Source organism: Aptenodytes patagonicus, chromosome 6 (genome assembly GCF_965638725.1).
Source record: "Aptenodytes patagonicus chromosome 6, bAptPat1.pri.cur, whole genome shotgun sequence".
Classification (NCBI taxonomy): domain Eukaryota; kingdom Metazoa; phylum Chordata; class Aves; order Sphenisciformes; family Spheniscidae; genus Aptenodytes; species Aptenodytes patagonicus.
This window is the reverse complement of record NC_134954.1, coordinates 30,405,971-30,431,518: the sequence shown is the minus strand read 5'-3', so window position 1 is coordinate 30,431,518 and position 25,548 is coordinate 30,405,971. Positions and strand designations below refer to the sequence as shown.

At 46.6% G+C, this 25,548-nt stretch overlaps 1 protein-coding gene across 4 annotated transcripts; it reads left to right on the top strand.

Moving 5' to 3' along the window:
• Window positions 1-302: 302 nt before the first annotated feature.
• Window positions 303-24,637, top strand: ATG4B (autophagy related 4B cysteine peptidase). Of its 4 annotated transcripts, XM_076341850.1 has the most exons (14): window positions 303-369; window positions 8,501-8,599; window positions 9,144-9,215; window positions 11,317-11,415; window positions 12,283-12,384; window positions 13,165-13,237; window positions 14,313-14,392; window positions 17,650-17,846; window positions 18,855-18,933; window positions 19,674-19,819; window positions 20,445-20,501; window positions 20,788-20,881; window positions 21,393-21,428; window positions 22,792-24,637. In XM_076341850.1, the coding sequence occupies exons 1-14, from the start codon at window positions 360-362 to the stop codon at window positions 22,863-22,865; spliced, it is 1,218 nt and encodes a 405-aa protein (XP_076197965.1). In that variant the 5' UTR covers window positions 303-359; the 3' UTR covers window positions 22,866-24,637. The 4 variants fall into 4 exon arrangements, with proteins under 4 accessions (XP_076197965.1, XP_076197963.1, XP_076197962.1 ...); XM_076341848.1 differs by lacking the exon at window positions 21,393-21,428; XM_076341847.1 differs by having other exon boundaries at window positions 21,393-22,884.
• The last annotated feature ends 911 nt before the right edge of the window (window positions 24,638-25,548 follow it).

The following is a 25,548-nucleotide window of genomic DNA, read 5'->3' as shown; positions in this document are numbered from 1 at the left end:
AACTTTCCCGGGCGTACGTGTCATGGGCTGCTCCCGCCGGCGTCGTGCGGAACGAGCGCAGCCCTTAGGCGCCGCCGCGCCGCCTCCCCTCGGCCCCAGCTCCGCGGCCGACCTGGAGCCTCTCCGCGCCGCCTCTCCGTACGGCAAAATGGCAGCTCCCAGTGCGCGGAGGAAGCCTCGCGGCGCACCGAACCATGACGAGCTCCACCGCCAGCCAGCCAACCGCCGCGGAGGCCGGCGGCGACCGGCGCTCCTATTGGGCGGGCGCCGCGCCCGCGCCAGCAGCCGCGCAGGGCTGTGCCGGGGCGTATGTGTCGGCGGGGACGGCAGCGGCCGCAGCCCTCGGCGGGGCCGCCGCCATGGACGCAGGTGGGTGGCGGCGGGGCGGGCCCCTTCCCGCGCCGCGGCGGGGTGAGAGCGGCTGTTTTCCCCCTCAGGAGCCCGCGGCCCGGTCCGGCGGCCGTTTGAGGCCTGCGGCTTCCTGGGGCGGCCCAGGCTTGGGCGGCCTGGAGCGGTGCGGCCTCCCCCGGCGCTCTGAGGTGCGGCTCCTGCCCGGCTGCTGGCGGCAGAAGTCACCGCTCCCCGGCCCGGTCGCCGCCCCGGAGCACGGCCCTGGAAACGGCGTCCCCCGCCCTGCGGGGCCCTAAGGGGCCCGGCCGCCTCCCCTGCGGGGGAAGGCGGTGGCTCAGGGCGGCCCAGCGATGGCTCCGATACCGCCGGTGTCCGCCGCCGGTAGGCCAGAGCCGAGAAGGAGCCCTCTCAGCAGGGAGGTGAATCCCTCCTGCTCTTCCTAGCCTGGCTTTTGCCGTCGTTCCTAAAAAGCATTGAGCTCTTCTGCGTTGTTTGGCGGCGTGGCCTGGATGGGACTGCCCGGGAAGGGAACCGGAGGGCGAAAGTGGTGGCAGGGCAGGTGTCCCTGTGCTCCGCTCCTGAGGCGCTGCAGCCACCTTCTGCTGCGTTGAGGGGTAAGGTGACTCGGCCACTTGTCATGACCACTCATCACCTTTGCTGAGAGTGCCGGCAAAGCCGTTTGTGATAGGGATTTTGTTTTCATACAGGGGGAGAAAAAAAGAATTGTGTTGGCACTTGGGTTGAGACTCACTTCCTTCCAGCCTTCATGTAGTAACAGCTTTCATCCACCCTCTGCAGAGATAAGTGTTGTTCCACAACAACGAACACTTTCCTGTGCGGTGTGGGCTCCTCCTCCATGTTGGGTGAGCGTGTGTATGCAGAGGGAATCCGTAGCTCTCGTCCCTCCGGACTGCTGTCTTGACTTGTTTTTGTCCTTGATGCAGGCGCTGCTGTTGTCAGTGTAGTCTGGTTGATAGCATCCCGACGTTATGCCTGGTGCATCCTTGCACGTCATTGCATCCAGTCTCTCGTGCCTGGGAACAAAACACATTCCAGCAAGTGAAATTACACAACCTGAGCCGGGAGATATGTTTGCTTTTCCTTTGTGTAAGCGTTACAAGGCTTGTCAAGAGAAGGAAAATGTCGCTGTGATAGACAGTAGGGCTGGTTCTCCTCTATGCAAAGAGGAGGTCGGTCTCTGGGCTTTGGAGCAATGAGAGCTTAAGCCCCTTCATGTCCAGTCCTGCTCCCGAGACAATCAGGGACCTGACGGGCAGACTTTGAACTGTTTGCTCTGGGCCTCCAAGAAGGCATCGCTCTCCAGTTGACTGACTTTCCTCCCTGGCTGTCTCTTAACTCCTCATTGTTGCTTAGACAATTGGGATTTGTCTTGTCTGAAAGAGCTTAGGGGAAAGAAAATCTTTCTTTTGCAAAGGCCAGAAATAAGGGTTCAGGCTGTTCTTCAGTTTTCTGTTTTCTAGGCATTTTTCAGCAATGAGCTTTACTACCAAAACAATTACCTTCTCTTCTTAACTCTCTTTTTGAAACATCCTACATCCAGTAGCATTCCTCCTCTCCACTGTCTTAGGTGATGTACCTTTATCAGCTGAGGGAGATGATAGTCCACCCCATTTCTGACTTGTTTGTGGCAGTGTTACTTGGAGGCTGAAGGACTCAGGGAAAATGTCTCTAAGCTGTTGCAGGTGCTGCCTGAGGAGCGTTACTGTGTCAGAGGGAGAGGCCTCACTAGAGACTGGTGGGAAGCCCAAGAAGCAATTTGGGACGGGAGGTATTGCAAAGCCTGGTTTTCCTTCAGTGTGCTGCTCCATATCTCTGCTTCAGTATTTTGTATAAAAGTTTTTTGATAAAACATCTAAGCTGTGCAGGCAAACTGTAACCAAGATGATTGATGCTGGAGTGAACCTCAGCTGTTTTGCTGTGCAAACCACAGGGAAAATCACTTGCCATATTTCTATTTGAGTCATCAAAGTTTTGACTTGTTATTTGTTCCCAAAGTTGATAGAAAAACAAATAGTTTTGGTAAAGCAGCTAGAGTAAGTGGCTGTCAAGGACTTGATACTTGCTGTAAGCACATGTCTTGCCTTCAGCACCTTTGCAAACTGACATAACCAGTCAGGGTCTGTTCCCCGGTGCCTGGATGTGCTTCTGTGTTTGTATATGTGGGAGCTTATTACAAGTTGGGATAACATTTTTAGCTCGGCTTTTTCGTTGTACAGCTTAAGAATCTAAGAAAGGAGGTAAGATTTCACCCTCTGCCCTAATTCTATGTATTGATACAGTTTTTCTTGGTCTATGTCAAGATCATAGAATAGAATCATTGAGGTTGGAAAAGACCTCTAAGATCATCAAGTCCAACCGTCAACCCAACACCACCATGCCCACTAAACCATGTCCCTAAGCGCCTCATCTACACGTCTTTTAAATACCTCCAGGGATGGGGACTCCACCACTTCCCTGGGCAGCCTGTTCCAATGTTTCACCACTCTTTCAGTAAAGAAATTTTTCCTCACGTCCAATCTAAACCTCCCCTGCCACAACTTGAGGCCATTTCCTCTCGTCCTATCGCTTGTTACTTCGGAGAAAAGACCAACACCCACCTCGCTACAACCTCCTTTCAGGTATTGTAGAGAGCGATGAGGTCTCCCCTCAGCCTCCTTTTCTCCAGGCTGAACAACCCCAGTTCCCTCAGCCGCTCCTCATAAGACTTGTTCTCCAGACCCCTCACCAGCCTCGTTGCCCTTCTCTGGACACGCTCCAGCTTCTTGTAGTGAGGGGCCCAAAACTGAACACAGTATTCGAGGTGCGGCCTCACCAGTGCCGAGTACAGGGGCACGATCACTTCCCTACTCCTACTGGCCACACTATTTCTGATACAGGCCAGGATGCCATTGGCCTTCTTGGCCGCCTGGGCACACTGCTGGCTCATGTTCAGCCGGCTGTCGACCAACACCCCCAGGTCCTTCTCTGCTGGGCAGCTTTCCAGCCACTCTTCCCCAAGCCTGTAGCGCTGCATGGGGTTGTTGTGGCCGAAGTGCAGGACCCGGCACTTGTCCTTGTTGAACCTCATACAGTTGGCCTGGGCCCATCGATCCAGCCTGTCCAGGTCCCTCTGCAGAGCCTTCCTACCCTCGAGCAGATCAACACTCCCACCCAACTTGGTGTCGTCTGCAAACTTACTGAGGGTGCACTCAATCCCCTCATCCAGATCATCGATAAAGATATTAAACAAGACCGGCCCCAGTACTGAGCCCTGGGGAACACTGCTCGTGACCGGCCGCCAACTGGATTTAACTCCATTCACCACAACTCTCTGGGCCCGGCCATCCAGCCAGTTTTCGACCCAGCGCAGAGTCCACCTGTCTAAGCCGTGAGCCGCCAGCTTCTCGAGGAGAATGCTGTGGGAGACAGTGTCAAAGGCCTTGCTGAAGTCCAGGTAGACCACATCCACAGCCTTTCCCTCATCCACTAAGTGGGTCACCTGGTCATAGAAGGAGATCAGGTTGGTCAAGCAGGACCTGCCTTTCATGAATCCGTGCTGGCTAGGCCGGATCCCCTGGTTGTCCCGCTCATGCCTTGTGAGCGCCCTCAAGATGAACCGCTCCATAATCTTCCCCGGCACCCATGTCAGGCTGACAGGCCTGTAGTTCCCCGGATCCTCCTTCCGGCCCTTCTTGTGGATGGGCGTCACATTGGCAAGCCTCCAGTCTTCCGGGACCTCCCCCGTTAACCAGGACTGCTGATAAATGATGGAGAGCGGCTTGGCGAGCACCTCTGCCAGCTCCCTCAGCACTCTTGGGTGGATCCCATCCGGCCCCATAGACTTGTGAGCATCCAGGTGGCATAGCAGGTCATTGACTGCTTCCTCCTGGATTACGGGGGGTTCATCCTGCTCGCCGTCCCCGTCTTCCAGCTCGGGGGGCCGAGTACCCTGAGGATAACTGGTCTGCCTGTTAAAGACTGAGGCAAAGAAGGCATTGAGTACCTCAGCCTTTTCCTCATCCTCAGTGACAATGTTCCCCCTTGCATCCAATAAAGGATGGAGATTCTCCTTGGCTCTCTTCTTGTCATTAATATATTTGTAAAAACTTTTTTTGTTGTCTTTAACGACAGCGGCCAGATTGCATTCTAGCTGGGCTTTTGCCTTTCTCATTTCTTCTCTGCACGACCTAACAAGATCCCTGTACTCTTCTTGAGTCGCCTGCCCCTTCTTCCACAAGCGGTAAACTCTCCTTTTTTTCCTGAGTCCCAGCAAGAGCTCCCCGTTCAGCCAGGCCGGTCGTCTTCCCCGCCCATTCTTCTTACGGCGTACAGGGAATGATGATGCTGTATAGCTTTTCAATAACCTTGCACATACTCATGTTTAGTAAAGTGATATTGAAAGTCGCTGATACTGCAGGCACGTGCTGGGTGTGTCAAGGGTTGGTTCCTTGCACTTCATACAAGGCAGGCTCTTGTGATGTGGCCTGTTATCTTTTAACTAAGTAGATCTAACCATGTGCACAAAAGTGGAAGAGAACTCAAACGTTCACACTTAATGCTGGTATTTAATGTGGTTTTAGTTTGAATGCCTTTACCTAGGTTGTTTAATATAGGTGTTTTCTGTAGTGGCATGTACAAAGCTTTGCCTTTTCTGTCAGGGCTTTCTAGGGAGGGTGTGGGATGAGAAGGTGTTCTGGGACACTACAGCAGACCCCGTGGAAGGTGTGCCCATGGGGCAGAGATCCAGCCAACCTAGCATGCCTGAGGCTCCTGGAAAGCGAGGCCGCCTTTCTGAGGGTGTGCTTTGCAGGGCTGACACTCTTGGCTTTTTAGCTATAAATCCACTGGGCACGGAAAGAAGTTGAACTATCGTATTTGATGTGCACTCAGATTTTCTGCAGAGGCTGCTGCTCTGCTGTCCTGGATGCTCAGAGGTTGGTATTTAAAATAGATTGAGGGCTTCTTGAAGGTGAAGTTTTGGAGTGCTGACTGAGAAATTTGCTGATCTCACCTGTCTTTTGCAGCTCTGAAAGGAGCATCTTCAAATGGGATTTCTGCTTGGTGAATTTCCAGTTTTATTTGTTTTCAGACTCTTTGCCTCTAACTCTAAGGGGGAGAGAAAGGCTCCTGTGCAAGCTGTGACACTCTTTGTACCCCTGCCTGAATTGTTTGGGTCCCACCTGCCCAGATGAGCTAAATATGAGCAACAGCACAATGGATGTAGTTTTGAAAAAGTGCCAGAGTGTATGAAGGTAGGTGTTTGTAAAGGAAACACTTAGTGGCTTCAAACCTTGTGGGGAGTTCATTGCTCCCATTATAAAATTGTTGATACTAACTCAGAGCAATCACTTGAATTTTCTTCCCTGTGAAGATGAAACCTTAACTCCTGCATTTAGCGGTTGTGCCTTTTCAGATGGTGGCAAGTGTTTTCTTCCAGAAAATCAATGTACGCACTAATGTCTGACCGCATCTTTCAGATGCGCAGTTGGACCTACAGGACCTTTGCACAGAGCCCAGATGTCGGGCATTCAGCTGAAGGACTGCAAGTCTGGGACTCTCCCCCCGAATGCGCAGTGTCATGGCACTTGCAGTTTGCATGTGCTGCGTTCTTTGAATCAGGGAGGGAATCCTTCCTGCCTGCTGACCCCTTCCTCTCCTAGCTTTGATCAAAGGGGAAAGACTCCAGCAGCCCCTTTCCAGCAGATCCTTGCCGTGAAGCTGCCAGTTGCAAATCCTGTGCTTGCTAAGGACCTGGTGCCCTGTGAAATGTGGAGCTGCAGACGGTGTGACATTTGAGAAGGCAAGGAATTGCTGCTAGGAAGGGGAGAGAGGGATGGTGGGTAGCTTGATAGTTTAGTTTCTGTGTAGCATCCTTGTTTCAGTCATTTTATTTAAGCTATTTGAGACTCTTTGACAGAGAGCTGGATTCATGGCAAGCTTGAGAACTGACAAAATAAACTACAAAATATTCCTTAGAGCTTTAAAACCTATCTGAGAACTTCAGTTTTTATGTTAAGATCGTATCTGGTAACGCACTGAATTTTAAAAAATCCTAACGACTAGCCTCCTTTTGAGCTGTCAGAATAAACTTGTAATGTCTCATCCCAAAGGGAAACTTCTGAAAATTAAGAGAGAAGTAGAAAGTGATGCACGCTTGAAAACATTTGCAGAAGTCACGTTGCTTTCTTCCCTGGAAAGAAATCTCCAATATTGAGCAAGAAAGGGGTGAAAGCAAGCCAAGCTATTAAGATAGACACAGAAAGCATGGACTGCTGGACTTTTGTAAAGTTTGGCTAGTATACAATAAAGAAATTCTTAATATCCCTGCTAAAGTTTGTTAGAGGAAAAGACTACGTTAGTTTGCTGGTACTTTTCTGCGCAAGCAGAATTGCTTTGCTTAGCTTGCTGTTGAGAAGTCGCATCACGGGATGGGAATAGGAACGTGTGGCCCATGCTATCCTAAATGTGCCTGAAACAGTCTATAGACTAATTCACACAAGGAACATGCTTTAAATCTTTTGGGCTAGGTTAGGTCCAGAGCCTAATTCAAAATTTGATTTAGGAGCCTATTTTCATCTTTATTGACAGGGTTCCTGTTTAAACAGTAGTTGGTCTTGGTGATGGTGTCTTGCTGCTGCTACGTACTTTGACATTTGGAATTGGAATTTCAGGTCAGAGAGCCCAGGGGCAGAAGGCTGATGAGGTACCTACAGGAGGCCAAAATGTCTTGCATAGCTTGTTTGCCCAAGCACAACATGGAATATCCTAGATGTCTGGAAGGAGGGGGAACGGAACCTTGTGGTGACTTTCTGGAGCTATCGTTGATGCAAATCAGCCAAGTTGTTATTTACTGGTGCTCCAGATGATGCTTTGGGAAGCTAAGCAGGGAATGATTGGGAGGAAAGCTCATCTATGAACGTTTTCTACTTGTGAGAAGGATGAGGTCTGCTACATAGGCAGCACCAGAGAAAAGCAGCAGGTGACTCTCCTGGGAAGCAAGAAGTGAGGTGTGCACCACGGAGGGTAGTGGCTTTCACAGAAAACAGCGCTGAGAGGAGCTTGTGGTCATTTAGTCCGTTGCCCTGTTTTAAACTCATGTCACGTTATTTCAGATTTTATTGCATTTGCTGTGAGAGATATTTTCAATAATCACTTTAACAGTTACAGAACAGTCTGGCTTAGTTCTGCTTTAAATTTTACAGGCAGTTTCTTAAAGAATTGACACCTACAAAATTAGATGGTACATTTCCAGGGTTCCAAGACTATTTGAAAGTGCCTTATTTCCAAATACAGACCTAGTGGAGCACAGTTCATCCAACTCTCCTTTTTTTTTCCTCCCCATTGTCTGTGTCTTTTGCATGAAAGTTTAAGCTGCCCTGATCCAAGGGCAGCCTGTGCTGCTGAGTTGTTCTGTAGTGGTCGTGTAAGAGGAGGTGGATATCTAGGCACTGATGGATGCTATGCTGTGAAGGGAGGCAGTAAAATAGACATAAGGTTTGCCTATCGCCTGTGAACGAGTACATCTCTACACAGCTCTGTGCTCCTCAGATTTTAGCGTGACATCTGTAAAGGCAGTGCTGCTCCCTAAGCTGTTTTCGCTGCAGGTGATGACTTCTGCTGGATTCATTGCCTCTTGAGGAGGGACTGACTTGCGGACCAAGGTTTAGTTCCCATCTTAATGCAATCTGTGCTTTTTGTGTTCCACCACCAAAAATCATATTCTCTGGAAGTAGGATTTTAATCACTTTGCTCACTTGAAAAGAGGACCTTGACATCGTTACTGATAACTGTTCTAGCATGCACAATGGTGCCTGTTGTAGGAAGCAGAGTGCAGCTGTTGGATGAAGCCCTAGATGTTTTCTTGACCGTTTTCTGCACCGGGCAGGACCTGGAGCCAGCCTAATGTGGAAATCCCTCTGCTCTTCTGCTTGTGGAGCAGCCAGGAGTGAGCCAGGGCTGCGTCAGCTCTCTGCCTTCCAGAGTTGGTGGTTGCAGGGGGAGTCGTACCGTTTCTTACTAGCTAAAGCCAGGTGCTCTGGGTGTGTAAGTTGCTGGTCCACAGCAGCTCTGATTCTGTAGTTTTGTATGACTTTTTTAAAACACAAGGAAAAGCTATGAAAGGTATGTAACTTCTTCTCTCTCTTTCTAGCTACTCTTACCTATGACACTCTCAGGTTCGAATATGAAGACTTCCCTGACACCAAAGAACCCGTTTGGATCCTCGGCCGGAAATACAGTGTTTTTACAGGTATTTTGCATGCACGGTGCAACATGCTTTAATGCTCCAGAGGACTTTGTCAGTGTTGCACTTTGCTTTCTGAGCAGCAAGGTGACTGCAAACCTTAAAAGCACACTGCAGAGTGTGTCTGTTTGCTGGCAGAGCATGCAGACTGTAAGTACTGTGCTTCTCTCTGGCTGGCCATCTCTGTGGACTCTGGGATATATTTGTGCAGAAAGTTACCATTTAGTAGTTATGGGGACTTGTGTCATGAGGCCAGGATGGTTGAGGCAAGGGAACAGCTTGGGGGAAAGGCAAGAAAATGGTTTACTGCTTCATAATTTGCCTATGGCCATGGCATCTTTAGGTTGATTGCAGCTATTTTGGGGGAAAAAGAAAGTTTCTTCTGCACAGCAGCACTGTCCTGTTCCTCAGTCAGATTTGCCTCTCTGGGCACACAGACTGAGTGAGGAGCAGAATGCTGTTGTCATTAGGGAAGGTGGGTGAGAGATGGATTTAGCTGTGTTTGGTGCTACCCTCATGTGCGTGCCTTTCCATGCTGAAAAATTTTCAGAGAAAGAAGAGATCCTGTTGGATGTGACCTCTCGGCTTTGGTTCACCTACAGAAAGAACTTCCCTGCTATCGGTACGTACTGTGGATGAGTCTAAGTATATCCTGGAAATGTTGATAATCCGGTTATGTCTGCCTAATAAAACAGTCCCCACAAGCATAACATTAATTCTCTTCCAATTATAGGAATCTGAAATGCACTTCATTTAATTGATAGGATAGACTTTTTTGTTTATCTGATAATGAGAATTCCTCATCCCCTTGGGTATGAGGGATAACAGTGATTTTAAAAAGGACACAAGAATGAGTTTGGGAAGCCTACCTAGAAATATCCTTTCTTTGAGGAACATGGGAAGATTTTTGTACTTCATTAAGTCCTACATAAGTCTAACATGAAATATTATTTAATGATGGTCTTGGGCTTGAAGTGTATTAAATACATGAAAGCTAGAGATATGGTACAGAAATTACTGCCTTTGTGCATCTGCTCTGGACTATGTTGGGGGGGTTGGTTTGTTTGTGTGGGGTTTTTTTAAATGCCTGAAGTGGCTGTTACACACAGGAACTGTAGTAATATGGGGAACATTTCCCAGTGAACTCGGAGGAGGACGCCTTGGTTTCTTAAGATATTCTGCATGGTCACTTCTGTGGTGTGGTTTTGTGTACTGGGTGGAAAGGGTATCAGAAGAGATCTGAGAGCAGGTAAATGGGATTCCAAGCCCCATCCGTGTCCCCACTGTCAGCGTCATCCCCAGCAGTTGATGGGGAAAATGGCTTAGATTTGGAAAAGAGACTTCTTGGTAGCTGATCCTTCTGGCTTGTTCTGTTTTTTCCATACTGGGAAACCTTTTGCCTAACAAGGCATAAGACATCTTTGATGCTGTTTAATCCCTTTAAATTCACATTTGTTGAGCCATAGTTAAACACATGTTTGAAATTGAAGGGTTAGTGTGTGTTTAACTATGGCTCACAAACATGATTGGGGTTTCTGTGTGAGTTATTAAAGGGCGGGGGGCAGGAAGAAATCCCATTTTCTGAGTCATTTCCCATTTACAGTATAGATACGGTTTGCATGTCATACAGTAAACCTTCTCCTTTTTCAGTCTGTCTTCTCCCAGTCATCCCTTTTATTGTTGGCCACTTCTTTCTGTGCTTGCCCACTTAAATATTGTAAGCTCTTCAGAGGGTAAGGGGAATGTCTTATGCTAATTTTTTTAGGTATTATTAATTTTGGATGTTGTATATGTTATAAATTGCTGGCAAAATTATAGAAGATAGCTGCTGACCATCCAGAAGTTGATTAAATAGTTCTCTTGGGAGATTTTTCTCCCTGTGCTTTTTGTGCAAAGTAGTTGCATGGGATCGAAAGAAAAAAGCAGCATTATAAAGAAACTACTTCTACCAGCTGTGCTAAGGCACAGCTGTCTGCATGCTTGTAAGACAGCTCACTTGCTGTGGTCACACTAAACATTTTATCTGTGAAGCTTGTAATAATAGCCAGAGCTTCAGTGGAGGAGCAGCAGTTTCCTTCTGAAGTTCTGTCAGGGAAATGCTTCCAGCCTTGAGGCCTTTGTCTCAGGCTTTCCAGCGTGAGCTAATATCCAGCTTATTCTCCGATATTATGTAGGATGTGGGGGCTTTTTGTTTCTGGGGTGGTTTTTTTTTGCTGGTGGGGTTTTTTTGGCTGTTGTTCACTTTGGAATCTCATCCAGTCATAGCTGCTTATGGTGTGGGAATTCCTTGGGACTGATTTGTTTTGCATGATGAGTTGCTTTCTCAAGATGAGGATTACAAGAAGTCGCCTGTAACAAGCACTTCTGTGTAGAAATGTGTCTCTGAATTGGGCTGGGAGTCTGCAACCAGGCTCAAGGGCTGTTGTGCTCCTGAGAAATTCAGCTCTCTAGCTGAGTTGTTTGAATTTCCCTTTGAATTTTTTTTCCCCTTTCAGTTAGTGTTAGTTTGTTTGTTTGTTTTTAAGGGATGCCATTAAATTACTCACTGATAACTACGTTTTTGTTTCTCAGCCTTGGGTATGGGAGCTAAGGTAGTCCTTATTCCCTGCCTGATTTCTTGGGTGAACCTGCTACCTGTGCAGACCTACTGTGCTTTCATTTCTTCTCCCTCTTGGCACTGTTTTACTATTCATTACATATTTATTTTATGTCCTTGTTTACAGGAGGAACCGGTCCCACATCTGATACTGGCTGGGGCTGTATGTTGCGCTGTGGCCAGATGATCTTTGCTCAGGCCTTGGTCTGCAGGCATTTGGGAAGAGGTAAACCAGTGCATAGCCCATACTGACTTCCAGAGCCATGTGCTCCCACAAGGACAATATTCGTAAGGACAGCAGATAACAAAGGCACAGCTGGGAATTGCTGAAGGCTCTATACCTTTTTCTTTAGTCTTCTCAAGGTCAGGACTGTTGAGAGAAAAGTCTACTGGAAACCCTCCAGCAAGTGTTTTCCCTGCTGTCTGCAACTCTACATAGATATAGTTGTCCAAGCCTTAAAACAAAGCAGAGCCCTGTAACGTGCTAGATAAATCCACTGAAGCCGAGCGAGTACTAGATTTTTCTTGAAGGGTTTTGTATATAGCTGAAGTTTAAAACAACTTAGTGATTGATTCTTGTTTATAGTTCAGTTTTATCACAAAGCCCTCACTTACGGAGTGTGGTCTCCTCTCCCTGAATACTTCTGTTCTTGCACTTGACCCATGCTTGGTCTGTGAGCAGCTATACCAGAGGGGTTTTTTGACAGTTGTTGATGGCCTTTGAATTTGGGGGGGATGATTTTTGTAGTGAGGTCATCTGTTTTTCCACAGAATAAAAAGGCGTGTAGCTCACGCCTGTCAATAAGAAATTGTAATCCTATTTCCCATCTGTGGGATAGAGGTACAATTTGTGCTTTCTGTTTGATTGTTTGTTTTTCTGTGGGTGATATTCCTTTATCCCAGCTGTGAAAATGCTTACTTTTCTCTTAAAATTAATCCTTTAGTGTTGGGAATGCCTCAGATACCTAGTAATAAGAGCGACATGAAAATCGGGTCAGTTGATTGATGCACAGGGAAGAGAGTTTGTAGCTTGCAGTCTCTAGTTACTAATAAATATCATGTTTTGTTTCATGTATTCCTTTGTCTGTCTTAGACTGGAGGTGGATAAAAGGGAAGAGGCAGATGGATAATTACTTCAATGTTCTTAATGCCTTCATTGACAAAAAAGACAGCTACTACTCCATTCACCAAATAGGTAAGAGTGCTGTGTGCTGGAGAGTGTGGGGATACTCAGTCTGGGTTTCCCATGCATGTAGAACATCATTCCATGTTTATCTTAGTAGCTTAGCCCCAAAAAAACCCAAGCAGGTCAGCTAGAACATGATACCATGCTGCTTGTTTTCTGACATGATATAAAACTACCACTCTTTATTATGGATTATGATGGTTTTTTCTTGTTGACTCCATTAAGGTCTTCAGGTTTGCCTAATGCTTTAGGTTATATTCAGCATCACTTTCCATATCCTAGCTAGCTAAGGTGAGAGCAAAGTATGTGGGTTGTTCTCGCTAAGACCTTGTAATATGAGACGATTGCTGGGTGAAGAAATTCTCAGAAGTTGCAAATGGACTAAGGAAGGATCTCACTTTGATATAAACTTCCTTGGCAAATAAAAGAGAAGCAGTCTGTTCCATTTTTTCCTGTAGGGTGTTAAGGCACCTATAGCTTCAGTGAACAGAACTTCAGATTAGAGGGGTGGTCCTGGTAATCAAACACTCTAAAATTTCTTCTGAGGTAACATTGCCTTTTGAACTTCTGTGTTATTGCATTTTGGGAAAGGATTTGCTTTACAGTCCTTCAGGATATGCTTCTCTCGCCTGTCTACACTAAGATACCCCATGAAAGGGTAGATTCTGCTGACTCAAAAATGTCTCCAAGTGAGATTTCTTCCCTATTAAATACAAACTCTGATTAGGAAGGGGTGCAGTGTAGGTGAAACTATTTGCTAAATTATTTTGTTTTTTTCTTGTGATGCAGCCCAGATGGGAGTTGGAGAGGGAAAATCCATAGGTCAGTGGTATGGACCAAACACAGTTGCACAAGTGCTCAAGTAAGTGCTGCGTTTTTTCCTTTATATCTTTCGAACCAAGCAGTGGGGTCATTTGGTTTATAGCACCTCCTAGCTTACAGGTTTCTGCCTATTGACTGAAGTGCAACTGTATGTTTTAATGCTGTTAGCAGGCAACCTGCTTGACCTTATCGACCTGCTTGGGCAGGAACTTGAAAGGAGCCCTTCTGTCATTCAGATGCTGGCAGGATGTAAGGGAAAACAGATTTCAAGTTGAGGACAACCCCCAAAATTCTCTCTCCACGTCCCACAAGTAATGTGCTTGCCACTAGAACTGAGTGCAATGCCCTTGCAGCAGACCAGAAGCAAGTGTCAGAGTAGATAGATGATCATTGGCCGTCGTTTGGATCTCTGCTAGTACCTGAGTTGCCTCTGCTGACCTGGCAATAGTGTCATCATTATGAAAAAGCTACCAACGAGCCACCGAGTCACTAATGCATTAGCAGAGGAAAGCTGCCTGGGTTCCATGGTGACAGGCAGAGGATCAGAGTGGTGCTGGAGCATGGATTGTCTTTAATAACTGGGGCACACTGTATTTTGAGAAGCAGTCTCCTTCCTGTCACCATTCTTCCCTCACTTTGATTAGATGAGGAGGCGGCTTCCTGGAATAGGCTAGGATTGCCTAAAAGCAGCTTTCCCAGATCAGACCATATGCCGAATTAGCCTAGGATCTGGTATAGGTGATCAGGAGATACGTAGGGAAAGTAAAAGTGATTTTTTTTTTAATTTATTATTGTTTATTATTTACACTGTCTCGCTTTCTGGTAACCAGCAGTTATGGGATTTGAGTTAGAGGTTGTATCGGGGCTCTTGTACTTAGTAGCTGCTGAGGGACAAATTCCCAGGTGTGGTCCCATTTGCAATCTTGTTTATTCTTCTGGCCATAATAACTAGTGGCAATGAAGTCTATAACTCTGATACATGTATAAAAGCATACTTTACAGCATAATTGATGAAAGCCAATCTCTCCTAATCTAGTTTCTCCTCTTTGATACAACACCATCTCTACCTTGTAGCTGTAACCTTGCTTACTTTGGTTTATTTTCCTTTCCTATAGAAAACTTGCAACTTTTGATACATGGAGTTCACTGGCAGTCCATATAGCCATGGACAACACAGTAGTGATGGAAGAAATCCGTAAGTATCACGTGGAGGTAGAATGTGGTATATCCTCCGGCAGCAAGAAGCCAGAAGAAAGCTGGAGAACATATAGCAGTACAACACAACAAGCATGAAGTAAATGTTCTGTCTTAAAGCTGTGGCCAAGCATGCTAAAACCAGATGAGAATTGATGTTCTAGGGCAAGGAAGCCCCTTGTTTTGACTTTTGCTTCATCTGATAAAGCCTCTGACTTAGCACTGTGGCCTCTGGATCTGGAGAGAAGGTCTGCTGACCTCCAGACAATAGGTGGGAGCTGCTTGGAAGGTAGTGTCAAACTTGTTTATGGCCACAGGTAGCAAGCAGTAAATGGCTGCTTCCTCTCTCATATAATGACTCTGCTATTAGGCAGAGTAAGAAAACTAGAACAGATCGCTGAAGAGGAAAATGAACAAAATTGGCGGGGGAGGGAGAAGAAGGGAATCCATCTCCAGAGTGGATCTTTTAAGGAGTGCTCACTGGTTGTTTCTTTTTTTTTTTTCTTTTTTTTGTTTTTTTCTTTGGTGCATCCTGACAATAAGATGGCTCTGGAGGCTGAGCAGCTGTGTGATGTGTTCATCCTTAGCATGCTTGCTCAGGCTGCAGTGCCACAGTAACCAAGCTGAATGCCTGCATCGCTGGTTGCTGCAGTCCTGCATGGTCCTGGCCACACAAGTCTTCCCTCCACTTGCTTTAGTCTAACTCATGGGGCAGTGTGCTTACACAGCACAAAACCATGCAATGTTTTCTGCCAGGTTAGTGTTCTGAAACGGCACGTAGAACAGTCCAGTGAGTGCTGGAGCTGGTGCAAGGTTACAGGCGAGATCATGGCATGCATCATTTAGGCTGGCTTCGGCTGCCATGGAGCCAAAATCAATTAACAGGCAATTTGTCCCTAGAGTGCAGGACAGTCACTTTACAAAGTCACATCTTTTATCAGGTAGTCTCAATTGAGAGGCCAAGAAACGTAGGATCTGATTGAGAAGTGCCTGTCTAACATTAGGTACATGTAGTCCTGTGAAGGTATGTGCTGATGCCCTTGGCTTAAACAAGGGCCAGCGTGACGACAGAAATTGGATTTATCTTTCATCTTTAGCCTGAAAACATTACTTCTGGAACTGAAGCGTGCTGGCTGCAAGGCTTGGGTATGCTGCAGGCTCTTGTCTGTGTGGCACTGACTGTTCGCCACTGACACCGCTTCAAGTAACACATCCATACAGCTTGTAATGTGCAGGGGGTGTTTGTTTATTTTCCTCAAATGTGAATCATAATGTACCCGTTCAGGGCCTGAAAGTCACTGTATGAGTGGGTCAGATGTGTTATATGTCTGTAGGTATGTGTTATATATCTTGTGCCCCAAACATCTGTTGATAGTGAAGCATTCAGAAGTTAATGCTGTTTCATATATCTGTTAAATTTGGTCACTAATACTGTTCAGCCTAAGGTTCATAGGAAATGTCTTTTGCTACAGCAGTGAAGAAACATCCATCTTTTTCCCTTCTGAGTCAGTCTATTGTATCAGAAAGGGGCTCTTAGTTGGGCATTGGAGGATCCTGTGCATCAGAAAGGTGGTGAGAAACCAAGACAGTAAAGCCAGTACCTGACAGCAGCAGCTGCAGCAGGAGAGATGTTGTGTCAAATCCATTGGAATACATTTGCAATAAATGATTTGGATCCAGCTGGGAAGCTTTAGGCAGGTTCCACTATGCTGTAGCACCATAGCGCTGCAAAGCCTGCCAAAGAAGTAAGGTGAATTTACTCTGTGCCTAGCTCCCTACTGCTTAAACTTGGGTTAAATATGTTCATACCATGGCGCAGGATTGCCAGTTGCTTTGCCCGATAGGAAACCTGCAGTGACACCCCGTTCAGCAACAGCCCTGGCTTGGCAGCTGATTTCAGATCATCAGAACAGGCAGGCTACTGCAACAAAAAACCCCATGATCTTTACTATAAATCACTACGAATAATGACTTTCAGTTTTCTCAGGACCTCCAGTAACTATAATATGTCTGTGCATGAGAGATGCACATATACACCTTCTCCCTCCTTGAGGGACAGTACAGGGAGCAACTGCAAACTCTTCAGTGCGGGTTGTCTCTCATACCGAGGCTTTAGATCAAAGTCGTATTTCTTCTAACCTTGGGTGTAACGTTCTCCTTGTTCAGCTGGGTTCAAAGCTCTTAGTAAGTGAGCAAACACCCTGCTGAAATGGCTGATGATGAAGGTGTTTGTTTACATTGTGTCCTACCTGCTAGAGTGTCCTGGCATTCAGCTTAGGCCAGGAATGAATTAAATGAGCCTCTGGCATTTTCTCTAATTGCCTTGGCTTCGTGATTAAAATGCTGTGGGTTTCTTTGGGGTTTGGGTTTTTTCTTCACACACCCAGCAAGCGATGAAATTGGCCAGTGAGACAGGTATGCTTGGAGATGTTTCTGTACCAGAATTTACATAATCTGGTTGCATTACAGCCTGGCTGTGTGTTTGTCAAGCCTGTTAGTCAGGAAAATGTAGAATGAGGATGCATAGTGCTTATGTCATGCGTATGCCCTAAGGAGTTTTACTGCCCCATATCTTACAGGCAAAGCTCATGCTGAAATTGCAGAGTTTAATGATCATCCTGCTTTAGGTCTCTAAAGTAGCTTCTGAATGATCCCCGATTAAAATTTGTGAAGGCTTTAGTGAACTTTAGGAAAATTACAACTACTCTAGACAGACACTATGTTTGTATCTTGTTACAGTGCTAATTACAGGTGAATGTTTCCTGTATTTAAGGAATAAGCTATATGCTTTCCTCATTCAGTTCAACTGTCATCATATCCTCCATTAACTCCTCTGGAGTTGAACACTCCAGATTTTTCTCTTTCTGCCTACACGCTTCCTGAATTCAGGACTCTCACCTGACTTCCTAATCAACTGCTTCAACCTTGTTGGCACAGGTTGTTGCTTAGCTGCTCACCTGCTGGAAAAATTTGCATTTTAACAGCCCACCAGATGGTGGCTGTGAGTACAGCATGCTTTGGCATAATCTTGATGTAAGCTTAGATGAAATGCTAAGCCCTACCAGAAGCCCTGCAGGGAGTACCTACATCACATGATCCCAGCACTGGACCTCTTTAAGCTTTTCTTTTTATTCTTTTTAATAAGTGCTGTAGGCTTTTAGTAAGTAGCAATTGTTGATCAGAGCTCGAATAGAATTACTCAAGGTCTAGAAACGGAGGTTATTTCTGATGCTTTCTGCTCATGTTCCCTTTCTGTAGGGCGGTTGTGCCAGTCCAACTTCCCGTGTGCTGGAGCTGCAGCATGCCCTGCTGTGGAGTCAGATGTACTCTATAACGGGTACCCAGAGGAAGCAGGGGTTAGAGATAGGCTCTCACTGTGGAAACCATTGGTGCTGCTGATACCTCTCCGCCTTGGGCTCACAGAGATCAATGAAGCCTATATTGAAACACTAAAGGTAGGGGACCTGGAGCTGAATTCTTGGTGTTCTGATGCTTAAGGACCCTGTTGTGAATTAAGTCATTTCTGGAATTTGGTTTTGGGGGAAAAATACTCAGAAATAATTGTCCTATTTTCAAAAGAAAAACGTGTTTAGAGACAATCCTTGTCAGAGGTCAGGATATGGGTTCTTGCAGGCTTTAGTCAGGAAAATGTGTGAGGCTTTTGGGGGGTTGTGGTTTTTGGTGTTTGGGGGTTTTTTTGAGGATCTTACTTCACAACTTAATCTCAGTCCCTCTTTGTGTTTAGATGGTACCAACCTGCTGAAGCGTTTGTTCAGCACAACTGTATTGTGCTTGGTGGCAACCAGAGCATTAATGAATGTAGTGTTGCAAACTCCCTGTGGTTCTGATGCTGGAGCTTGTACTGCAGGCTGAGGCTAGAATTTGGCTGACGGTTGCAGTGTGGAGTATCAGGAGGCTGCAGAATTTAGGGTGTGCAGAGTATATGCACAAGACAGGGTGCACATTGTCTTGCTGTACTAATGCTAGCAAGCTCTGAGCTGCATGGGTAAAAGCTCCAAATTCACGCAAAGTTACTTGCCCTTAACTCAGTAGATGTTGCCTGGATACTGCAGCTGGATAAGGAATTTAAACTGTCTCCTGAATGATCGTTTCCTCCCGAGAGCACTGTTGCAGCCTGATGACAACACCAGGGTATCTTGCCACTGACTGCAGCAGAGCCAGGACTCACCTGGACTGGGTCCTGGACTAGTGCTCCTTCTTCCATTTGGTCCACCTGTGTGTTCCTGTCAGCAGTTAAAGGTGGTTTTTTGCTGCTTCTGTGTTTCTTGAAGGCCCTGTGTTGCAGCCTTCAGCCTTCCTGTCGGAGCTTCTCTCCAGAAATGGCTGTTTCTGCTGATTTTCAGTGTCCCCATCTTTCCCACTGCATTTTTGGATGTTTGCCTTTGTTACCACCTGCTGTCTCACTGTCTGTCAGCTGTGTGTTTTCTGTATTGCTTTTCCAGCACTGCTTCATGATGCCCCAGTCCCTGGGAGTGATTGGAGGGAAACCAAACAGTGCTCACTACTTCATTGGCTATGTAGGTGAGTGCCCAGAGTACTGCAAAGACTTTCCAAGCATCTCCCCCCAGCTAAAAAATGCTTGTGGAATGGTACAGCTCTTCTGCTTGGTCTGTGGTGCATGCTGCAGGGTTCTTCTTTCCTGCTGGAAGTGTGGAAGGCTGCCGTGGACTGAACTTCTTTGCAAGGCCCTGAGTGATGTAGCTTTGAACAGTGGCCATGGTACGGGCATAAACCTCCACTGCATAATGCTAAATCCTGTCTGTAAAGAGGCATGCATAGAGACTTTTCCTACGTTCAGAGCTGACCTCCCTTTAGAGACTTGGCTGGATTCAGTTGTCCCCTTCCTGAAACCCTACAAACTGTTGTCCTTTTACTCTCCTCCTTCCCTCTGATTTTCTCTCTCTGCCCGAGACCTCAATCCGGTTGTGCTTTGGATTTCTGGGGCCGACTTGAGCTTACACAGGAACCTGGAAGGCATGTGCAGGAACAGTATCCAAATAGTGCCTGTGCCTTGAGTCCAGGGTGTTGCTGTGGAGTGGGCACTGTGGTTCTGCTGGCAGCTGGCTTTTTGCGTGGATGAGAAGCATTTGGGAAAGTTGCTGAAAGCAAGTTGCCCCTATAGAATGTGGGTTCCTATGTGGGGTTTCGAGAGCTGGCTCTGTCATCACTCTTCCTCCTCTTTGTATCTCACCGTTTGCTTCTCAGAAGACCAGTTTCTGGCATGGTTCTTCCTCTTCATGTCTCCTTGCCTGTCTGTCCAGGTGAGGAACTCATTTACCTGGATCCCCACACTACGCAGCCTGCAGTGGAGTCCAATGACAGCGGCTGTCTCCCCGATGAAAGCTTCCACTGCCAGCACCCTCCCTGCAGAATGAGCATTGCCGAGCTCGACCCCTCCATTGCGGTGGTGCGTTCCTGCTGCTTGTTTCTGAACACACGAAGGAGCAGTGTTGTGGTCCCTGTTTCACAGCTGTCCCTTTCCCCAGGGAACTGGCAAAGGCAGTGGTGATGGGCTGGGTACTCCACAGGCATGCTGTGCTCTGGGCAAGTGCTGCCGTGGGTTTCAGTAATGTTGGTAAAGAAGCTCCTCATGCAAGAAGTGGTTTAGTACAGGGAAGTCCCCCCTGCATGGCAATTAAATGCCATTCTTCATGGGGCCGTAGTCTTCTCTCAGGTTTAGTTTAGGCTTTGATTCCTGCCTTTTGATGGGCAGATCTGAATCCATATTATGATTCAGGGTGGCTTGTTTTCTGTTGAACCTGAGATGCCTGCCTGTTGTTTTGTTGTTTCTGCCCGATTTTCCTTCTGCAGTAAAGCAGACCATTACATTGATGCTTCCAGCACTTGGATAGTCTGGTCACATCAAGCATATGGGGAGCGTTCAGTTTAACGGGGCAGTGTAAGCCATAGTTTAAAAGCAAGGCAGTTAGGTTGTGTAACCGCTCGCAGTCCTGGTCGTGTTGCTTGGCACTACTACAAGGCCTTAAGACCAAAATGATCAATCTACAATATATAAATATTTTTTTTTCCAGGGCTTTTTCTGCAATGCAGAGGAGGACTTTAATGATTGGTGCCAGCAAATCAAAAAGGTTTGTGTTTATATCACCGGGAAGGGAATATATGTCTTGTTTCCAAACCGCTGCACAGAGAGCATGTTCTCTACAGCATGATCCCATTTTAAAGCATATGAAAATAATTTATTAAACTACCAAAAAGAGCATAGCTCTGAAATTCTGTTGATGATGCGAGTCAAAGATTTGAGAAATGTTTTTTCAGCTGCAGTGAAGTCCCAACAGATCATTATTACCCCTCAAAGACCCAGAGCACCATGAGTACAAAGTTACTGGTTCTCATGGCTCTACTCTTGCTCCACAGCTGTCCCTGGTAAGAGGAGCGCTGCCAATGTTCGAACTGGTTGAACGCCAGCCGTCGCATTTCTCCAACCCCGACGTCCTGAATCTCACACCAGGTAAGGCCACGCAGGAGAGAGGTAGAGCTAAGGGTGAGCTGGTCTCTTTGGTTTTCTGGAAATTGTGTGGAATTGCATGGTGACTTCTAGTATGTTCCTGTTCCACCTGGAGTTTGATCTGGAGCTCTTAGGTCAATTGATCTAGTTCTTTGGCTTTCAACTAGCGGTTTGCAGATCCCACAGTGTCTCAGGACAATTTTTAGAATGAGTCTGTGAACGGTAATGATGACTGAGGGGAAGAAAAAACAAGTTCATAGGCTATCACAGCAACATGAACCTATGATTTGTAAAGGGATGCTTGGAGGAATCAAAAGGGTCCATTGAAAAGGCTGAAAATGAGTTTCTAGGTAATGAAAATGGTCAAAGATGGGGCTGGTCAAACTTAGTTCCAGTGTAAGGCACTCCTTCTCTGTGCATGTGCCACTACCAATGCAAAAAGGAACAAGTGCTGGGCAGTATCTTGGCTGTCAGGCTCTGCTTATTATGTTAATAATGTGTACAAACATTGCAGGAGATAAAGAGCCATTGTCAGCTTCTGCCAAGAGGAGTGAGTATGCGTGGACAAACTTACCCTGTCACCAGGCATTGGACCATGTCCTGTCACTTGCATCCTGCACCCTGTGCTTCCTTGCGCGCTCGCTCTCTCCTTAGCATGAACTTTCAAAGCCTTTCTTATCTCACTGTCCTTTTCTGTAAGAATGCTTGATTTATTACACTGTCAGTTGCTCCTTGCCTGTATTAAATTGTCCCTAATTGCTGCCTTTCTTACTCTTAAAAATGTTTTTGCAATGGGCTACTTGTCCTTTTACTTCTCCCTCTTCCCTAGTTTGTAGAGCCTCTCCCATCTGCTCTGGCCATTCTGTTTCTCTTACAGTCCTACCCCTCACTAGAAGGATTAATCACGCTCTCATGAATGTCCAGCCCCCAGCCAGTTGGGTTCTCTGCTGTGTTACTGAAGTGAAGGGGGCCGCTCCTCTGAGGAGCACCTCTGGAAGTTGTGCTGCCAGCACCCATGGACACTGCAGTTTGATCAAGAACAGTGACATTAGGCATTTGCACATGCTACTGGGGGATTAAAGCTTGTCACAAAATGTTTGGGGGGAGGCAGGTCTGCAGCCTTGCACTTCTCTGTCCCCAACCATCGGTTATTGCAGTTTAGCTTTTGGCTGGCTGTTCTGCCAAGTCCAGTGTGTGCTTTCTTGAAGCCCGAGTTAATGTAGGTTTCTCCTTTACTTCCCGTTTGTCCATGTGTTCTCACCTGAATTTCCCCTATGGTAAAGTTGCTTCCCCTTTAGGTATGTGCTCCCTCCTCACCACAGAGTTGGAAAGATGGACAGGAGTGATCAAGTACATTACCCTTCCTCACAAAATGGACTGTACTAATTGCATTTGGGAGCGTGCATGTTGTGTAATTACATTCCCCAGTAGTAAGGGAATGTAAGGCAACAAAGGCAACTATAGCAGAAAACAAGTCTTTAATACATGGGGGAAAAGGTGTTCCCATATCAATTAATTGGGCCAGAGATCTTCATGGATATTAGTCCAGATCTGGGCCAGTTCTCCTATTCTGAGCCTCTTGAGGCAGAACTGTCTCCTGCTAATACTGAGCTGCTGCACAGGAAGGTTGTACAAAACAGTCACAGCACAGAGTTCCACTGCAACTGTGTCAGGATCTGTGAAATGTAGTGCACCTTCTGTGCACCATATAATTCTCTCCAGTGCATTTTCTGTGCTATTGATATATGCTATTTCTCATCCCTCCTCAGAACCTTCACTCAGGTGTGTCACAGAGTCTCTTGGAACTTGTGGGCCCCTGACACTCAAATTCTGCTGCCCTCCAGTTGCTGGTCTCACTGATGCCGAGCAGTCAGTGCGTCCCACAGAGGTAGTGCTTTCTTTTTCTCTTGCAGACTCCTCTGATGCCGACAGATTGGAAAGGTTTTTTGACTCGGAAGATGAAGACTTTGAAATCCTATCCCTTTGAAAACAAATAGGAAACTGACTCTGCAAATTTGTGTTATGTGTGGGGAGAAGGGGGGGAGGGAAGCTCCTTCGAGAGCCTGGGGCTACCGGTTTTCATAGGTGCTTGCTGCCATCCCCACCTCTTGTCCATCCTGGCATTCTGTGCAGCCTCTGAGCGGAGCACGCATTGTCTGCGTTGGGATGAAGAACCAAGTGGGTGTTACAGCCTTACTGGCTGGAGTCAGAATTTCTCAGCAGGAAACAGTTGCTGGAAGTGGATGCAGTGGTGCTTAGGAGTTCAAAGCCTATCTGTTAAATCAGCAGGTCAGTTGGCCTTCTGGGGGAGGCATAGAAATCGTTAGAGCACTAAATCCTTATATGGGGACTCCCCTCTGAAGCTTAAATAGAGCCACCTGTCATTTAGCAGGTGAAATGTACAGTTAATTCCTTGAGCAGCTTCTCTTCTCACTGGCCAGCTGCAGCTCACAATGCAAATGAACAGTAGACATGTCCCAACAAGACAGCTGTGAAGCCCCTGGAGTGCAGGTGGCTGGGCTTCCTACAGTACAACTCCTGTTCATGCTTTACAGTACACAGTGCTTCCTTGCAGGTGTAGTACCCCTCTCCTGCTCACATCCTATGAAAAGGAAGTTGAGGGAACTTACAAGTGGCTGGTAATTCAATAAGCAAAAGGCTGTCTGGGAAAGTGTGGAGCAGACCCGTGCTGCTGGGGAGGACCATCTTAATCTCAGTTTAAATAACAGCAGAAAGAAGGGAAGGAGAATAGAAAATGTGCATATTCTTGCTTGGTGAGTCAATAAAGCATTGTGCTTCTACAATGGATTAATGTCTACAGCAGCTATCTTCAGGAATGCTGCTTCGAGCAGAGAACTGGATTCCATAGCCCTGAGGAAAAAAAAAAGTCCACAGCTGGGAGAGGTGAAACAGGACAACTGAGATCTGCGAGTCATGTGCCTGCTTGTGCCTGCGCCCCAGTGTGCTGGCATGGCATCTAGGGAATTAATCCTGACAGTACCAAAAATGTGAGCTATAAATTCCTCAAGGTATTCTCAGTGGGTTGTTCAGCAGTTCCTCCAACTAATCCTGTTAGACATTCCCTCTCCAAATCAGAAAAGGTGCCTGAAGGTCAAGTAGGCTTCCTGGCTGCATCGGTACCTTTCCTCTCATCTTCTGCCAGCTCCCCCTCCCTGCAGAGTATGCACAAAGGTACTGTAGGAGCTAACCCAGAGAAACCCATTTCAAGTAATCATCCCAAAGAGGGCAGTAAAGACAGAATGCCTTCAGAAGGTCCAATTATACTGGAAATTTTAGCTACTTTGATAGCTCTGCCTGGGGCCCTTCTCCACACAGAATTCGGAGAAAGGTAAACTGTGGAGGAGAGTCGTCTTAATGCAAACTGCAACAGAAGTTGCTGAAGTAGTTTCCTTAGTGCATGCTGCAGATTGCAAACCTGTTACAAGGCTTTGTTTTGTACATTTAGGATTGGAACGTGTCAGTTGATGCTTTTGTGCCCAAGGGTGGTGACAGCTGGCTAGAAATGACCCATTTCCCCTGTGACTGACCTACTGATGCTCTAACTGTCCCTGTGCTATCCAAAAGCAGAGGTTTGAACTGGGAACCACAATGCTTCTGTCACTAAATTATTATTTGCTGCTTTCTGCCTGCTTCTCCTCTTCTCTCTTGTAGTTAGGGGAAGAGGCAGCAGAGGGAAGTGGGGCTGTGCTCCATTCATCTGCTTTCAATTTGTATCTGAATAAACAGATCTAAAATCTTTGCCTGTCCTAATGTTCTTGCACATGAATTTAAGGTGGTGGCAGGTGGTATCTACTAACCCTGCAGTGCGGTTGGAAACGCTGTCAAAACACTTGCAGTTTTTACCCTTTTAGGGCAATGAAGGCAAATGGAAGCGAAAGTTGAGCTATGTGCAATGGTGACTTTATCTTCCTTTTGGTGTATCTGATAGAATAGAAGCTGGCTGCTTGGGACTGCCAAGTTGTTGCTCCTGCCCCAGAGGGTGAGCACCTGCAGACATGCTGGCAGAAAAGGAAAAAACACTTCCATAGCAATTCTGCTACTTGAATTTTAAGTTGTATGAACGTGAGGCAACAAAACAATACTTGAAGGCTGTCCCTTCTGAGTGGTGCAGCATCTCTCTGCTTCTAAAACAGTGTAAGCCCTTCCAAGACTGGACATGCTTTTTTGCTGAGTCTCTGCCATGTGTGCTTTTGAGGTAGAGGGGAAGGAGCCAAGCAGAGTCTCAAAAGTAGGTGGAAAGTGAAACTTGTTTCCTTTAAGATTGTGTGCCCACTGTTTAGCTATTTAACTGATAGCTTTTTATAGCTTCATTGTCCAGGTAGCCTTTTAAACCCCAGCTCTGCAGTAGTCAATGTTACAGAAGTAAGAGTAGTCATTTCAACAAACATTTTTCCTGTTTTGCTGTGCAATGGCAAGACATGGCACTTGAATTGGAAGGCTGCACCCTCTGTTGCCATTGGCAGGTCCTTTTTGTTGAGGGCTAGTCACTTGGAACGCATCTCCCTCTTGATCTGTACATATGAAGAGTTACTACTGATTTCATGTTCATGCTTTTATGGTTAAGGACAGCTCAGCCAGACAAGATTTTACCTGAGTGTTAACACAACCCCAATAACAGAGCTAAGCTCAGCTTTCTTAGATCTTTAAAC

Bases quoted from the DNA above. Each gene is read 5' to 3' on its own strand.
- ATG4B (XM_076341847.1), top strand. The intron at 9,216-11,316 runs GTACGTACTGTG...CCTTGTTTACAG, and splicing joins AAAGAACTTCCCTGCTATCG to GAGGAACCGGTCCCACATCT. The intron at 20,502-20,787 runs GTTTGTGTTTAT...CTTGCTCCACAG, and splicing joins GGTGCCAGCAAATCAAAAAG to CTGTCCCTGGTAAGAGGAGC.